At 45.4% G+C, this 19,165-nt stretch overlaps 1 protein-coding gene across 2 annotated transcripts in view; it reads right to left on the bottom strand.

Moving 5' to 3' along the window:
* The window catches only part of slc25a21 (solute carrier family 25 member 21), a 123,223-nt gene that overhangs the window by 90,529 nt on the left and 13,529 nt on the right, over window positions 1–19,165 (bottom strand). The window contains exon 1 of one of the 2 annotated variants that reach the window (XM_083791789.1): window positions 16,873–16,930. The exons of the other annotated variant lie outside the window; for it this stretch is intronic. Coding sequence (XP_083647915.1) covers window positions 16,873–16,900 — 28 coding nt within the window. The 5' untranslated portion in view covers window positions 16,901–16,930. Of the gene's footprint in view, window positions 1–16,872; window positions 16,931–19,165 lie in introns of those variants that run through there. 2 annotated transcript variants of the gene reach the window in all.

The following is a 19,165-nucleotide window of genomic DNA, read 5'->3' as shown; positions in this document are numbered from 1 at the left end:
TGTGTGTGTGTGTGTGTGTGTGTGTGTGTGTCTGTCTGTCTGTCTGTCTGTCTGTCTGTCTGTCTGTCTGTCTGTCTGTCTGTCACACACACACACAGACAGACACACAGTTGTTTTCATCCTCCCTCTCACTCACACACAAACGCACACTGTAGACACCAAAGCAACCAAAACCTCCATCTAGCGTGGCAACAAGAGTGTTGCAAGAGAGGAGAGTGAGAACGGAGAGGCAAACGGAGAGAGAGAAAAGAGTGAAAGGGCCAAATACATATTTACGACCCAGAGTTAAACTGTCTCTGACTCCGTAAGTCTCTAGACCTTTTACTGCTGGCTGGGGGTGAACAAAGTGCACGTTCTGTTATTCTACCATCCTTCTCTGCTTACATCCAACCACGTTTAGAACTGCTTCAGGGTTTCCAGGGCTTCCACTGAAGCTATAGAACAGTGGTTCTCAAGCTTTCCTGGACCAGGGCCCGCCTTACAATCAAACAGTGTTCGCAGCAGCCCACCCATCTGATGAGCCGCGTGCATTTCCACAATGTGTTTATTTGAATGGTCAATCAATCAATCAATCGATTGTATTTCCAGCTCAGATCAATGGAGAGCCAAGGTAGTATGTAATTTAAATTGCTATGCATCTGTATCACAATGACAACACATTTCTCAAGGTTAAAAAAAAAATATATATATACCATATCATTTATTTATTATCATACAATTCTTCACCCTTTGTCAGCCTTTTGATTGGTCCCTGACTGACTAACCAGCAGGCTCTTTCTGCCTTGTTCCGCCCTGGTTCCACCTTGTTTATATTGAATTTGCTAAAACAACTTTTTTGGAAAAAACTAAAAACAAACATGATATGTGCAGTCACCAAGCTGCACCTGTGATGTTCCTTTTTACTGACACCAAGTTTGAAATAAGAATTGAGTGCACAGAATATCAATATGAAGCAACTGAAAAACATGTTATTTCAATGGTAGTGGATGGAGAGAGAGGATTTTTGTCCACCCACAAAACGGCAACCAATGGGTGCGAAGAGGGGCACAACCACAGGCGGAACTTGAGAAAGGGTTGCAATACCCTCGCAGCCCACCGGTGGGCTGACGAGCTACAAACACCCATTGTGACAGGATCTAGTTGGCTACGGGTCATGATGGTCCAAACACATTTCTACTCTACTCTAGAACTTTTGCAATAATCTCACATTACATACTGTGAATTGCCTTCTCTCTGCCAAAAAGCAAACGGGTTTTTCTTTTTTCCCTTCGGTAAGAGGGTTCTACACGTACCTTTGTAGAAGAAACAATAGGTACTTGTGTGGCCATGTTTAAAAAAAAGAATGACCTCAATGTAAAACAGTGGCTGTGGCTGCCCACAGGTTTTGCAAAGGCTTTTTGGATGTTTACCTATTCCTATAACTTTTCAAGACCTGGAAGAGAGACAGGTTGCCATGACCATATAAAACCCTGTATCTGGCAGCTAAACGACAGTATTAGCGCTGCGCTTGAGTAGTGTAATGACTCATCAACGAGCAATTTGCATTGATCCCACATTTAAAAAAAGGCGCACACCCTTAAGGGGCCATGTCTCTTTAATCTGTGGTTTCGGTTCTGTTCATCTCATCCCTAAATATTTTCCGTATCGCCCGGTGAAAACCAGAAACAGAGTTCTTGTATCATTTCAGCTGTGGTATCAGATGGTACCCATCGTTATGAATTCAAGGTGTCCCGAGTTCACATTGGAGATAATTATTGAACAGCTGCAGTCCAGCTTTTCCCCCTTAAACATCCCTTTCGGGGTCCAGGCACCTCCCAGCCAAGGTGCGCAGGCCCAGCACACGCAGAACACACACGCACGCACGCACGGCGAAGGGGGAGCAAAAAACAAAACAAAAAAACATGCTACATCATAATCTAAAACACACATTTCTTTTCCAAAAACGCACTAATTTAATCACAAGGCACGCACACCTGCTCGCCTGAGAAGGGATTTCGCATTTGCGACAATGAAAGCTCCCTTTTGATTGCTAATGATATAGTTGGGGAAAGCTATTCTCTAATAATATTTGGACAAATCTATAGCAGATGATAGCAAACAGTATACTTTTCTATCTAAAAATCACACCTGTGTGAACTGAGTGGTGCAACTATACATTTATTTATAGTTACTGTACTGTACTATGCTCTGTATACTGTATTGTAGTGTACTGTGCTCTCTACTGTACTTTACCCGAAAACATCTGAGTTGAAAAATGAAAATGAGAGTTACAGTGTGGGGGTCCCCGGGGGGTCCCTGGAACATCCAGACCCCCAGGAATGTGCCCAGGATGGCGGCCCGGTTCTGGCGAGCCTTCCCGCGTCCGAAACGGTCGAGAAATGACAGAGTTACCGTGTGGGGGATGTTCCAGGACCCCCCGGGGGGTCCCCTGAACATCCAGACCCCCAGGAACGCGCCCAGGGCTCGTACTGTAGTGTACTCTGTGCCACTTTACTCTGTGCTGTACACTACTGGCCACGTCAGGTGTTACAGCTGTCCGTGCTCGGACACAGAGACAGACACACATACATACTGTACACAGGGACACACAAAGGCACCGCTCAAAAATGTAGTCTTGGTGTGCAAAGCATATGGTAATGGTAAATACTGCAAAATATAAAATGTCATACCCATTATATAAATATATAAAATACTGTTTAACATTGGCCATAATGATGGTGACAGGACCATAGTAAAGTATATAGTATAGAGACCAATGAACAGTCTGGAATTTGGCTGAATACTGGGTACTTCTTGGGTACAGCTGCCGATGGTGCCACCCTCCCTCGATGCCGTTTGCATTTAGCATTACGAAGCTAGCAATTTTGGCCATTTTACTGTCTGTCAACAGTGGAGACAGCCAAAATATATGAGTGGACGCAACTCCCATCATGATAGGCTAACAGAAATACACAATAGATATTTAGGGTAACCAACACTCCGACAGGGCAACAAAAAATGCTAAATAGACGTTGCGTTGTTTAGATATATAGGTATAGGTTAACCAATATCCTAAAATGACTCTGTTTCGACGGTATCTATGGGGACGAGTGTACCATAGTTTTTTTCTTCTGCCCCGTGTTATCTATAGAAATGGAAACATATAGGACTCATCCATTAAGTCACAGCTCTATACAGTAGGGTAGTTCTCGGCATGGCATGTTGTGCTATAAGTAGAGGACTGGGCCACAGGGGCACCACAGCAGTGTTGTCCAAACAAGGGCAGCAGAGAGAGAAAACATCAGTTGGGGATTGCGTGGTCTAGGGGGGTGAGGGATGGGAGTGAGGGGAGGGCACTCCCAGACCACCAGGGTGATTCCCCCCTATATTTACTTAAACTTTCACGGCTTGGCTCAAGTTCTCCGGGGCCATCTTTCACCCCCTCATACCCCCCCCGATCCCACCTCTCTCTTCTCTCACACCCTGAAGAACTGCATGAGGCGGAAGAGGATTTCTGCAGCCAACTGTCCGACTCACATGCACCCTCACATGGGCACGTGCTCACATATATGCCCCGCCGGGTCCATTTTTACACCATTAACTCAGCGTTAATGGTGGTCCGGATGGCGGAGAATGGCAGTGATGTGACCCTTGGTTAGCATTCCGTGGATCTGACCCGGGTCACAGTCTGATTCCTGAGTAACGAAACACTCCCACGTTGACCCAGACACTGGTGATTGAACGGGCATCCCCAGTTCTCTGGCACTGGTCAGCCAAACCTCTACCAGGGAGGGCCTGTGACTAACGTTATGGGCAATGATGTCTGTGACTCCAAATGTATTTATATTATGCGTCAAGCTACTTTGCAACATCAGCAGCCGTGGCCAAAAGTTTCCACGCCGCAAGAATCTGCCAGAACACGGAGGTGACCAGAGGACATACAACCTTAAGTCTCTGGAGGGTAGGAAAATGGTCTGTCTGTCTGTCTGTAGGACGGAGACACAACTGGAGACCTATAGACTCCTGGAGAATGCGGAAAACCGTGGGTTCTCTCCTCTCTCCCTGGGGACCAAACCGTGGGTTCTCTCCTCTCTCCCTGGGGACCAAACCGTGGATTCTCTCCTCTCTCCCTGGGGACCAAACCGTGGATTCTCTCCTCTCTCCCTGGGGACCAAAGTGCCAGGATGGCTGCTTGTTGTTCTACATCCCACAGAGACTCCCCCTCACCCCTCGTCACAGTGGTCGAGAATAACTCAAATCCCTGAAGAAAGAATGATGTCATGATATACCAACCACTGGGCCTGCCGTGCTTGTTTGGAGGTAAAATATGGTTCCGTCAGACCACGTGTGAGGTAAGACCTCCATTTCTCTCTATTGTGGTGTGTGTGTGTGCGTGTTTGTGTGTGCGACGTGTGACGTGTGTGTGTGTGTGCATGTGTGTGTGTGTGTGTGTGTGTCCACATACATCTACAACGCTCTCCCACCCCATCCCTCCCATACAGTACACAGTCATGCCTCTCCCCCACAGAGGTCTTGTGCTTTGACAGGGAAGGTGAAGGAAAGAGGGAGGGGGGGGAAGTTGGCAGTTCTTTCTCTCTCTTTCTCTTTCTCTCTCTCTCTCTCTCCCCCTCTCTCTCCCTCTCTCTCCCTCTCTCTCTCCCTCCCCCCGGCCATGGAAAATGGAGGCGAGTTTTATGACCCGTGTTCCCTGTCCTCCAGTAAAAATCACACCAGCCGTTTTCCAGCGCTGCAGCATCACCGTCCGTCCAGGCAGCCAATGATAACAAGGCAGCGTGAGGAGAAGAAACAATCCAAACAAAGAAGGAGAGAAAGAAAAGAAGAAAAAAAGGCCCCCTCTTGGACGGAAATACCGACAGGTCTACTTTATACATATACATCATCCTTTCCCTTCAATTCTCTTCCCCATCAAGCACAGAGGTAGACCTCTTACCTTACTAACACACATGTAGCAATCCCTCACACTCAATAAAAATGCAGCCCCTGGAGGATTTCTCAGGAGTTTTTCAGCACCTATCAAATCTGGCAATCTTCCGCAGAACTTTTGCAAAGCGGGCACTTTTGTATTATTTAGACGAAGAGAGTAGGAGGATGCATGGAGGAGGGGCGGGGGTCCTTTTGGGCTAATGCCCGGCAAAGATGCATCGTTTTCACGGAATGGCCGCCGTGCATGAGTGGGCCGCGTCACCGTAATCCCATATTACCGAAGGAAAGCCAGCCAGGCCTCTCTGCCTTTACCCAAATTGCAATTGTCAAACTCTCTATTGAATTAAGGCATAAAAGGAGGGAGAGGGAGGGGAGTGAATGTCTTTGCTAAGTCTTGAGGATGAGAGTAAAGGAAACTGCAACGCAGCTGTCCTGTGAGGTCCTGTCTGTAGTCGTCAGATGAAGACCCACATTGTGCGCATGATTCACATGCCACGTTGCATTACTGCACAACAAGGGCTGAGACGAGGCAGATCGGGCCCAGGGACCTGAAGAGAGAGGGAGGATGGGATTTGTATCCTCACCATGTTCCTAATATGTGGTAACAAGAGCGATTTGCACAGCTAAATCAAAACCAAGCAGTGAGTGACACTGAAGTCCTATACGCGTCCGTAACGCTGTAGGAGCTTTTCAATGCGCTTCACATCAAGACCCGCTGCAATCCATTTGCTTCTCAGGAGAGTCAGTCACTCAGGGTAACATGGCGAGTTAGTTAACCTGCCAGAGCGTGCCTGCATCCTAATGCGCCACAGATGTGGCCATCTTAAGAAGAAGTCACACTTTTTTACTGCAGGTTTGCTGTGTACACTGCTGTACTTGCTCCCCCTTCCTGCGTCAGAACGTAAAAGCAATGATGTCGTTTTACACCTGATAATGTTAAGGGGGAAAAAAGGAGTAGGCTGCAAAGTCCACTAATCAGAATCAGAACCGCTTTATTGGTCAAGTCCAATAGCTGGCTTTACAGGAATCTGTCTTGGTGTCTACATCAGTGAAGAACATGTTACTTACTCACTGTAATCAAGTAAATGCTCACATTGACAAGACCTCGCATTTAGTGAAATGATGGGATGGCAGACCAGGACGTTGATTGCCTTCACCTACCTACGTGTCCTAGAATGTTGAACTATACAGACATAGGATAATGCAGGGGACAGATAAAAGCATCATGATGCTTGTGGTGGTGGTGATGGTGGTTATTGAATTGGGAGCAGGGGGTGGGGTGTTACCACGATGGCCTCCACACACAGTACAGTACATGCCTGCCAGGCATGCACATCACTCATGCGGTATAAAAGTGTTCAGCGTATCATAAAAGAACCCGGGCCTAACGGGGACCTGATGTGGGCTCCTTGGCAGCCCTCCTCCCCCACCGCCCTGTGGTGAGAATATCTGACACGGTCAGAAGTTATAAATCTGCTGCCGTGATCAAGACCCACAGCAGACCTGCCTAAAAACAGCACCACTTATCTCCACGGCAACCCATAGATCCCATCAGAGCAGTGGACAGGTTTCTGGAGAGCTCCGACGATCCGCCAACAAATCCCAATTAGGTGGTTCAACCTGGTGGGATCATCTGACAGGCGGATTGGAGAGAACCGACGACTCCACTTCTCTAATTCCTCCCCTTCCTTCTTCACTTTCCTCCTTTCCCTGCAGCTCCTCCTCCTTTCTCCTCCTCACGCGCACACACACACACACACACACACACACACACACACGCACACGCACACGCACACGCACACGCACACACACACACACACACACACGCACACACACACACACACACACACACACACACATCCCCTTGGCTTCATTGCTCCAGGAGATCCTATCGTTTCTCCCGCAGACTAGATTTCTTGGGTGACTTCAAAGCTTGTTCACTAAGTGTTTAGAAGAATGCAATGGAAACAGGAAAATAATGTTCTGATTTCTGTAAACTTTATAACATCTGCTTTTGCTTAGTGCTGGTAGTGCTAGTCGCAGAGCAAGGGGCTCCGTACCACATTCTGTTCAGGCCATTTTTTTCCCACAGTTTAAACGGCACCTCACATGCTGTGCAAGATGGGATGAGTAAAAAAAAAGAATTGGAGAAAAAAAAGGACAGAAATGGGAAATAAGAACTAGGTCTCTTAGGTTCCCTGTGGTAACAAAAATTACATTAAGGGAAATCCTTTTAATAGCGAGGGGCTTGTGTTTATGGGGGCACTTTAATGCCCCTCCAAAGCTCCTCATCTATGCCCCACTTTCAACCACGTTACACACCATTTGAAAAGCAGGTGAGGATGAAGCCCACAAGAAAGGTAATCTTTTAACCCTCCGAAGAAGAACACATTTCCTACAGTGCGTCTACACTACAGCCTCCATCTTTAGGCAATTATGCGAGGACACAGACAGCATATTTCCACAGAGAGGGGAAAGGGAAGCCGTGCAACGCGATGGTGCAAAGGGGGGTGGTGGGGGGGGGGGGGGGGGGGCTAGGGGGGGGTCCCAGAGGGCTCCGGAGTAATGTCGCTGGCACCGCACAAGCATACACACAGACCAACGCTACCTACTTGTGTATATACAAGAGATGACAAGACGTTTTCAGGACCAGGAGGGTCCCGATAGCTCCATCACAGCCTCGCCCCCTTGCTAACAGGGGTTAGCATGACAAGAGCACCATGTATACAACACTGCAGCAGACTGGCAGCCGCAGGGCTCTGGTCTCCTTTCCCCCATAACTCAATCATGCTCAGGTTTCACTCTTGCCCATCCAAGGCTAACTCACTTCCTCTCTCTCCATCGTCTCCCCCCCCCCCCCTCCCCCCACCCCCCCGGCCGCCAACTCCACATCCTACCGCGGTGATTTAAAGTTGAATGCATTTAGACACGTGTCGAGTATTGAACTTGCACTGAATGTGAGGTTCATGTACTGTACATATAACATACTGTATCTGTATGTAGTTTTGATATTTTTGTCCACCAATGATAAGACTTCAATCAGCCATTTATAAATAATAGTAATAACAAACTTCTCATCTAGTTGATAAAAAAAATTCTTGTGCAGAGACTGAACCTATACATTGTTGCAGGCAAAGGTGCACGCCTACTCCAAATGGTAACTCATGGAGAGCAAGAGAGTGAGTGTGAGTGTGAGTGTGTGCGTGTGCGTGTGCGTGTGCGTGTGTGTGTGTGTGTGTGTGGAAAAATCCATGTCAAAAGGAGTGTGCCCGTGTGAAGCTGAACATGTGTTGGGTCCACTCAGCTTGGCCTTGCTCTGTTCTCTGTTAGCCGGGACTTAACACATCCCGCTCATAGGGATTATGGCAATGCCATTTTGTTTACGCCATCGTTGTATTGTACGTGTTCAGGGGTTAATGACTTGCAGATGGCGTGTCGGCTTTGTTTCCAGTGCGAGTCGGGCTAAACGCGGCGGTGATGTAGCAAATAAGGTCGGGCTGCTTCGGGAGAGCAGAGTGCGAGGGTCAATCCTGTTGTACTGTTGTCAGTCGCGGTGCGACACACCAGGCGCTGTGGCTGTCGTAACAGAAGGTGGTTATGATGTATGGCAGGCATGGGGGTCCCCTGTGGGATACGAACATGTTTGCTTGGCACCGTTGCAGGACCAATCTTTGTGGCCATAGACTATTGAGATCTCCCAAATCATTTATGTGTGCATTTGAGCCAATGACTGACGCATGTGCCATCTCTCTCTCTATCCATAAATGCACCAAATGTCTGTCTGTCTGTCTGTCTGTCTGTCTGTCTGTCTGTCTGTCTGTCTGTCTGTCTGTCTGTCTGTCTCTAATCCACATAACTCTATCAAATTCGACACACACGTTCCACACCACCACAGGGCATGCAGTGGCCCACCCCAAAAAGGCCTCTGCGGGGGCTCCATATATGGCGCTGGCCTGTTCTGACATCATTCTGAGTCGTCGGCATAGACTCCATATTTGGGCATGCCTGACAAAGAACTCCATGTATGGGCAAAAAAGGGAGTAAGGGACACAGACATAATATCTGGGTGGGGCATGCATTTCCAACTTGCATCGTTCCAAGTAGGCCAGTGGCCAACGGGCCCTGCTGTAGAGGCCCCACGGGCCCCGCTCTAGTTCGTTTAATTGTATATTTGTGTACGTGTGTGTGACTGTGTACACACAAACACATGTTTGTGTTCATCTCTGTTCACATGCGTGTGTATGTTTTGACAATGCACATGCACATGTGTGTGTATGTGTGTGTATTTATGAATGAGCATGAGCACGGTGCACTGGTCAAGACTCAAGGCGAGTGTCTCGGTGCGACCTGGGCCCTGGCACGGGTCTAACAGCAGGCCTGAGTATTTGTTTAAGTGATTTCCTCACTTCTTTTCCAGAGGTTCCTGTTGCAGGAAAAACAGCCAATGAGAACAAATAAACGAGGGGGTAAAAGCGGCAAAAACTAATTAGGGTGAGCGACACTGAGTGGAGGGACAGGACTGTAGCTGCAGTACCACACGGTAGAGGTGGCTACGTTTTATTTCTGATTTAAAACTGCTGTTTGTTTGTGTCATGTACTGTACACACTCACATGGATGGAACGTGAATATATTATAAAATATATTATATAACTAAATCACACTCATCATATTATATTATATCCTTTGCCATTGACTCTGATGTACATCATATTATATGATGATGAAGTCCTTTGCCATTGACTCTGATGTACTCTGATGTACATCATATTATATGATGATGAAGTCCTTTGCCGTTGACTCTGATGTATTATTATATGATGATGAAGTCCTTTGCCGTTGACTCTGATGTATTATTATATGATGATGAAGTCCTTTGCCGTTGACTCTGATGTATTATTATATGATGATGAAGTCCTTTGCCATTGACTCTGATGTATTATTATATGATGATGAAGTCCTTTGCCATTGACTCTGATGTACGGAAGAACATTCGTCATGCAAACTCCATAGACTTGGCCACACACATGATGTCATGGTCGGAACACACAAAGCCAGGCATTGGAGGGGCTAGCAGAAGTGTCAGGCCTCGGCCCAGGCCGTAGCGTAACGGTCTGGGCACCGGACTGGTGATCCAGTCGCGGTGTGCCGCGGGTTCGACTCCCGGACCCGACACGGCCTTTACCGCATGTCATCCCCCCATCTCTCTCCCGTTTCCTGTCAGCCTACTTTCTATCCCTTAAAAAATCAATAAAGGCGTAAGCCGCAAAAAATATCTTAAAAAAAAAAAAAAAGTGTCAGGCCTCGCTCGGTTGTGTTCGGATCGCGCTGCCCCAGATGTTGTGGAACACCAATCATGGCCCAGAATGCAAATATGGGGTCGGTTTATCACTATGACGCATTGTTTTTGTATCCGCCCCTTGGAAATGCAGGTTCCACACAGAGATTCCAGACTAATATCCACACAGTGATATTAGTCTAGCCACGTCAGGCTAGATTAGGATTTGTTCGTGGTTCGCATCCGATAAAAATATATCTGAATGAGGAATCAATTAGACCTTCGCTAAACCCCAACCCAAAAAGCACTGAGGACTTTACTGTGTAGGCAGGGAAGGGCAGAGGTGGAAAGCATACCAAGTTATCCTACTGAAGGAGAAGGACTTTACTGTGTAGGCAGGGAAGGGCAGAGGTGGAAAGCATACCAAGTTATCCTACTGAAGGAGAAGCAAGAGTAATTGAAGTGCATCTACAGTAACTAGTTCCACTCCTGGAGATGGGATGCAACAAGCCATGTCTGCATGACGAGATGCATGTTTCACTATATCCATGCAATGTCTGGGGAAATAATTTCACAACATCCTTGAAAGTGATTGCATAAAGGTTAAGCCTTGGCTTTAAAACTTCTTTCAACGTTTTGCATGAATGTTATGGGTTTTGACACCGTCAATTGGCCAGCTAGCTACGCCCTGAAGCCTATATGCTCCGAGACATGATGTGAGATGAAAAAAGTCTCCTCTAACAAATCTTCCGTGGGGCAAAGATTGACCAATTACGCGCTACTTTGGCTTCCACAAGAATCCTGCAACATCCAATATCATGATAAAGTTAAATGGGAACCTCACTCTCATTCAGTGTCTATAGTAGAACTCCAGACTTGACACTTGTGCTGTCTCAGTCATAGTTCTCTGGTTTCTGCCTTTGCGAGACACAGTTATTTGTGTTCACAATCTTTGGATGGTACATATAGAAATCTGAGTTGTGTTCCCCTTTTAACAGGCAAGTTCCTAGACACTGAGTGTTGACCTTCTCCCTGATGGCCGAGCCACTGCCGCTGACCATGCCTGTCAAACTGCGACAGAGGAGGCGTTTAAGAACTGCTAATCTTCCCTGGTCAAGAATCTTGAGTAAACAATAATTTCATGGCCCGTTGGTCCCAGGTTGTGTCTGTCCCGATTGGCCCGGGGTTGGAGAGAGAGAGTGACATCCCTCCGTCACCCACCGCTGGTCAGCTCCACCTCGCGGTCACCCTCATCGCCCCTCCCCCTTCACCGCGTTCTGGTTCACTCGTTTCACTTCCTGCTGACGCTCGCCGCCGTGATGAATGGGCCCAAGCTCCGTTCGATTACGCCCAGAGTGCGAAGAGACGGGAACAATGGAAACTGGCCTGGGCGGCGCGTTACGGCGCGGCGCAGACCCTCGGCATTCTTCGCGACAATTTAGGCTAATTAGCATCAACTCCCGCCCCATCCATCATACTCCTCAAGAAACATAAACAAACTGTCAGCTCTAGCGTAACAAACAGATCGCCCAGCTACTTAGTGCAAATTATTCTTACATGAAACGCAGCTTCTCAGGCAACCCCCAACCCCCCAAACCCCCCCCCACCCCGCAACCCCGCCCCCACCCTCCAGGCCATCTGGGGGGAGAGGAGGGCTATTAAAATTGAAGACATATGTTTCAGTCAAGTTCAACTCCCCAGACTGCCGCGGTGGACACAGTGACAGTTTCCCCCACCCCCGACCACCGCACTGGGGCAGGGGGCTGCGAGTGTGACTGGATGGGGTGTGGTGATGATGAGGTGTGTAGGATCAATAGTGTCTGTCTGTGCATGCATGTGTGCGTGCGTGCGTGCGTGCGTGCATATGCGTGCGTAAGCCTGTGTATGCGTGCATGACTGTGCGTATGCGTGCATGTCTGTGTGAGAGCAAGAGAGACCGAGAGATAGAGAGACATATTTAGAGAGACAGAGAGAAAGATAGAGAGATTGGGGTTGAAAGTGTCTATTTTTGCTTTGTCTGTTGTCGTTTGATGTGCAGATGTCATTGAGCGAGTAGTGTAGAAGTTGCTATACAGACAAATCCTGGTCATCTCTACAATGTACGCTAAAGCATTATAACAATCAACCAATCAACCAGACAATTTTGCCCAAAATTTGAGTGAAGAAGTCCTTTGTCCCTCCTACTCATTTGCATTGGGAATCAATGAGTCACCTGGCTATTACCACAGAGTCAACCCATGCACGCAGCACAGCACTATATATACCAAATCCATAGAGCACTTCAGGAAAAAGAAATCACAGAAAGAAAGTGCAATTATCCTTTAAGCTTGGGAATCACTGTGTGTTGCCTGGTAAAGTGCCCATTTTGTCTTTCTTGAGCAAAAACAATCATGGCGAATGTGTAATTAATGACAATGTGAATTGACTGGCATTCTAAAGTGGGCAGAGACTAAACAAAGAGCAAGTTAAATAATCAACATTTAGAAAAACTAAACATTGTTTGATCACATTTAAGTTTTCACTTGTGTTTAAATTTTAACTGCCTCTCACACACCCAGGAAATGCTGAAACAGAATGTAAAACATACACTGTGTCTGATGATCACGCTCAAGACAAGTGACTGCATTAAATCACGATTAAAACACATTCAAGCGCATTCTTTTCGCACTTATCTCAGTTCTTACAATCAGTTATGAGGCCTGACTTCTAAACAAACTTAAGTGAATTAACTAATGAATTTGGAATAAATATGTCTCGTAACAAAGCGTGGGCACACGCACACGCACACACACACACACACACACACACACACACACACACACACACACACACACACACACACACACACGTGGATTGTTGCAAACTGCACTCAGGTGATACAGTAGGCTTGTTTCAGACTGATCATGTGCTGAAACATCAACAACACTTCTTCCATGAAAAACTCCACCACACCTAATTGGTAACCATGGTTAATTTGTAAATTTTCCGTTTCATATTTGATGTTATGCAGCGTGTGAAATGCTTCACTAATTATCTAGGAAGTTTGGCAGGCGAGGCTTGTTGTTGTTAGAGGACCGATGGCAAGCCTCACTCCAGCAAAGGAACTGTGCAAACTCACAGTGACAAATAAACCTTTGCTCTCATGCAGAGCCCCCCCCCAACTCCATCTTTTAACAGCTAGAAATGTTCAACAAAATAACAAAATTGAGCTAAACGAAACGTCAGCACCGTTGCTCATTTTTCTTCCCTCTTCAAGTGTATTTATTCCACATTAAGTAGAGGAATGAAAAAAGAAGGAAAAAAGTCTCCTGAAAACCAAAGGAGCATGAGTGGAGATTTTGACAGGGAGATTGCAGAGGAGTTGGATGCCTGGCCAAGGTGAGAGTGGAGGGCTGCTCTAATCAAGCTAATTCCCTCCAAACCCCCCCCCCCCCCGAAAAAAAATGATGTCATCCAATGTTTGCTCATTAGGGATTCCTGGCATGGAGCCAAGACTAATTCTCATTCAGTCTTGAATGCAAATATGAGCTCGTTCTTTCTCTCGCTCTCTCTCTCTCTCTCTCTCTCTCACACACACACACACACACACACACACACACACACACACACACACACCTCTGATTTTTCATGGGAGAAATTGCACTAAGAACTGTGCAATGTGAATTAAAGATGGAAAGGAGGGAGGGGTTATTTTTGGAAGGACTAATAAATTGATTACTTTTGTCATCCAGTCAGCCCACTAGTCGCTTTAGATGGACCAGAGCTTGTTTCATCAACACGCCAAACGCCTGTCTCCCTCCTTTTTAGCTTTCCCACAAAGCTAGATTTTTCAAGTAGGCCTTTTGTTTTACAAAGCTTTCCACCCCGTCTATTTCCTGACGCCGCGTCTCACTCACAAGCCGTTAGGCTTCTGAACTTCTCCTTGGCCTGTACTGTTGGTACTCTGACACCACAGCCGGTGGAATGTTTCTAATATCATATGCACAACTACTAGACCAGACGCAGAGTCGGACAGCCAACTTAAAGCTCCTCTTCACCTTTCAATTTATCCAGAATTTATCCAGTCTGTCTGTTGGTCTGTCTCTCTCACAACGATGTTGGATCCACAATGTTGACAAACTTTTTATTTCCTTTAGTATCCCTATAACTGTTGGAATATGGCTTTATATGGAGCCTTTGGAATCCATTTCAGGTCAGATATTCTCTCTGTAGCAAACTAAAGATTCCCATGTGTAGACTGAAAGACAACACACGCTGGCGGCCAAAAAGACAGGTTGTTACAGACAGTCTACACACCTGGTCCCCACACCCTCTAAATTCAAACCCAGTAGCAGTATAATAGCATATACAAGCAACCACATGAACTATTTCCTTACTTGAACTGTAACTTTTCTGTGCATATGTATGCATGGATGTGGCATCTTTGATATAAATAAGAATGTAAATGACATGGCATAACAACCATACCACTATACCATAATATTTGTATATTGTATATTGTATACATTATGTGGGTAGCACATCCAAATAAAGAATTAGGCAGGGAATTTATTACACAATATATTACATATGTAATATATATACATAATATAAAATAGTATATTACACTGTTTAAAAATTAAAATGTTGCTGACATGTGTAAACAGTAAACACTAGTGAATGATGCATGATATAAATGGTAGCGTATCTGAATCGGCCATACAAATGCCATATCAGTATCGAATCAGGCTCAAAATAATCCAGATTATTTTCTGGATTCTTTTCAGATTATATATTGATGATGCAATAATAATGTAATATTTGCATATAATAAGCAGCTAGTCTGCCTGTCATTTTACAGGTGTATTTGTAATTTCCGCTTTTATTTTGTGTATTTCTAATGTTTGAAGGCAGCAGAGGAATGTGTCTAATATCTCTAGAACAAAATCCAAAGAGTGCAGCTAACTACAGTAGTGTCAACTACTCAATAGTTTCAGGCCTTAACCACTTACACTTTGCTGACCGGGGTCACCCAGGGGTCTGCATGCAAATCTACATAATCACAATGAGTCGTATTGCTATTTTGTCGTATCTGCTATTTTCGCGGAATGTTCTCCAATTATGATTATAATGGCGATGGTAGGATTCAAGCCATTGAAAAGTTGGAGTTTAGCAGTCACATGTCAAGAAAGCGTTTTGTGAGATTTTACATTTGTAGCCAAGATTACCGGTCACATACCATGGAAATGTATTATTCTGAGAAAGGAATAAATACAATTTTACAAGAGCAGAATTTTCTTCTAAATTACACTAGACAATAACAAAGGATATGGTGTAACCTTGGTACAAACTACAAACCTATTGACCCCACATCCCCTCCGCATGCAGCTACTGTTCATTTCACCACATAACTTGACTTACACAGGCCTATCACGGGCCTTCCCCCTTGTAAGGCGAGTACAGAAAGCTGCCGGGTAGCTATAGATGTGTACTCTCCTGGCTGGGTGCAGTGCAACGAGTCACTCCCTCTACCGACGATAAAAGAGCTGCACATTTCAGGTGCCGTTCATCTGGCAGAGCTTTCAGAGGCATGCCTCCAGAGAAAGAAAACAAACCCTGATCCGCTTCCCCTGCAAGCGGCTCCCTGTGAGCCAGCCAGCCAGCCAGCGGCCTTCCAGGAGGCTGCTGGGCCACTCTGGCCCTGCATGGACCAGGCAGGATGTTTGGGTTAGAAAATGACTTTGCAGCTCCCTCGGCTCCTTTCTCTAATTGCCCCAAGGGTAATTACCTTGTCTCCCTTCCACTTAGGAAAAACCAAAAACCCACAGAATTATTATATTATAAAAATAAATTATTATTATTATTATTATTTTTGCAAATATGCATATAATTTGTATCATAGTTATTATAATTGTATTTATTATGTTGATATGAATTGACTATGAGTGAGGAACGCGGAAACAAGTATCACCCTAAAAATATGCTAACAGCTGGTGGTCCAGGCAACTGACCATTACGTTTTCTTGTTTATCCAAGAGCACCCGAAATGACTGAGAATCTACAGCAAAAACAACCAGAAAGAAAAAAAAATATGTCAGCACTAACAAAACATTTCCTCTGGCAATCACAATAAAACAACATCTGCAAAACAGCAATGGCTTGCATATGATCACATTTCCCTTAAAGAAAAGAAAAACAAACAAACAAAAACCAAAACCAGTCTCACCGTCCATTTTAAATAAATTGTGAATATGATGGGGTCAGTGCAGCAGAGGCCACTCTGCGTTGGCCTGGCTAGGGGGACTGATAGATTGGTGGAGAGTGCAGAAGCCCCCCCTTGGGGGCCATCCATTCAGGCTGCTCCGGTCCAACTAGCATTATGAAACACACCCAGGAGCACTGCAATTCAGGAAAAAGAGCAGAACACCAATGGAGCTACTACGAAGATTTCTTCTTGTGCGGTATCGTCGAGAGAGAGGATTTTTATTTTTCAGTCCCTTTGACCGTTACACACCACATCCATTCAGCCAGGCAAAAAGAAAAAAAAAAAAGGAGAAAAAAGAAAAGTCAAACCACCCAGTATTTAGGTGAAAAAAATCACCTGCTCTAATATGTACATGAGGGGCTCCTGGGGGACACTTGAGCCAGCCCATGGAGGAGCAATACGGTCTGCTACAGTTATTGTTAAACTCACATTTTCCTCCTTTTGAAGACATTAACATCAATGCTCGGTCTCAGGAAGACCCCCTCGCTATGCTAACGGCCCAGGCCCGCCTGTGTGTTCCACCCGCTGAGCCTTCCGGGGGGGATGCTTATCGAGAAAGCATCTGTCAGAGAGGCCCTCTGATCACAGAACTGCCCAACTGAGGCGCGCCGTGCTCCATCGCCCAAGAGTGCCGCTTGCCAAAAAGAACGGATCTACAAGCTAAAAACACGTTGCATCCCAACACGTAGTAAGCTTGCAGATCGGTTCTTTTTGGCAAGCGACACAGCTTTCATCCCACCGCCCCCCAACTGTGGGCGGCTACTCTCTCCTCTCCCACTGGACCATGCTTCAAACGGCACCAAGCTGCTGGTCGAGCACGCTCTGTGTGGTCCACGTTCTACTAAAACGCATCCCTGTGTGAACTCTTGTTTTACAGTAAGGCAGGCTGTCGAAAAAATTACAGTCTGCGTCATAATCTGAGTCATGTTTTGGATCCCTTGACCAGGGGGGAAAACAACTCCTAGCAAGCATCCATTTACTGTAGGCCTATTGGATGAGAAGCTGGAAGGCCTTCAGAGAACATTTTTGAGACTGCGTGAATTTTTGGATATTAACACTATGACCGTCTTCTAGTCTATAGCTTGATGTTGAATAAAAGTAAACACAGATGTGGAAAATATTATTCCAAAGTATCTCATATGTTTTGATAGCTGTATGTCTAGGCTAACCTACCCTCCTCTGTATACCTGTCACTAGATTTGATACCACATCATGATCTAACTAGCTACTATATTCACCAAACCATGAAGTCAGCTGGCTAGTATGCACATTAGCACAATTTGCAAAGAGTGGCAATGGGAACTGTGTGGCGATCATGATGATGATGAAATCAAAATAAAGCAAGTGCCAGAGGAGATTAGACTATGGCTGTGTGGTAATGGATAATACAAAAAAAGAATCACACCCGTTTGAAGTGAGGGGCGCTCTTATCATCGTACCTCATAAGCCGATTTACTCAGACACATAATGACGTAAATTCTCCTTTCATTGTCAATGGCATTTAATGTTTCTGTTTACTCTGCACAAAATGCAGAGTAAATTCTCCTTTCCTTAGGTTAGGACAAAGAGCTGGAGGGGCTAGCGCCCCTCAAAAACAAGGCATTGTGACCATTACTACTAATTATAATCATCAAGATGATTTGAGGGGGAAAAATGTGTTCTTTTTTCCTTTAAAATTTGAGAATGCACTTGTGGATATTTTAAATAATATGCTGAAGTCAGATTAGATTATAGCATGTCAAAGATTTGCAGAGATTTACAGAGGAGAAACAATAAACATGACTTTGGCTCTCTTCTGCCATCTAGTCAGTCTAAACTAAGTTACCATATTCATGAAAATGATTTGGATCAGATTGTGTGCTGAGGGCAAAGCATTTTGATCCTCATTAAATACCTGTGCAGCAAATTGATGCCAAAATCAAGACCATACTTTTGCTCGAATAGGCCTTGTATTTTTTCACTAACCATACACACAGATGTTTGACTCCAATCATGACTTTCATCAGAAATCAAAACCAGACAAATGTAGTACATACAGTCAGTATACTGTAGGTACAAGCTTTTTCTCTCCTTCTCGTCAGGGTTGCAGCCCTGCACAAGAATGCATGAGAACTAGGGACAGTACGAGAAACCACAAACTGTGCTTTTCCATGACCCAACAACTTATTTCATATCTTTGTTCCAGTGCATAATTGCTCCTATTTCAAACACAATAAAGAGAATTGTTGCAGAATCTATCGCTGTCCTTTATGTGCACTTGCATGATTGTGACATTTGCGTCTGCTTTGATTTCACTGCAGGACTCTCCGCTTTCACAAGGATAATGAAAACAGTAAACACATTCCAAACAAGACCCTCTCTTCGCTTTTGTTTCTCATTATCATATTTTGCCTCTCCCTCTGCCAATGTCCTCCTCCATAAAGCATGTCAGACTCTACCCAACTCCAGATTAGAAATTATTCTAAAGTGTCTATGAATCTGCGCTTTCCTAAATAAAGCTCAGTCCCAAGACATCCTTGTTTGGGCCACCAAGCTTGGGATATTTCCTCCAGTAAGGACACAAATTGGCCCAAGAGCACAACAAATCACATTATGATTACTGCACGGCCCCAATGTTGTTCATCTTGATAGAGTTAGCCCAAGGGGGTGCGGCAGCCTCTCTGCTATAGGGAGAGCTAAAAGGGAAGACAGAATTACAGCTTTTGTCTGGAGCTTACTGTAA

The sequence above is a fragment of the Protomyctophum parallelum genome, assembly GCF_964188405.1.
Source record: "Protomyctophum parallelum genome assembly, chromosome: 20".
NCBI classification, from domain to species: Eukaryota; Metazoa; Chordata; class Actinopteri; order Myctophiformes; family Myctophidae; genus Protomyctophum; species Protomyctophum parallelum.
This window is presented reverse-complemented; position numbering and strand designations above follow the sequence as displayed.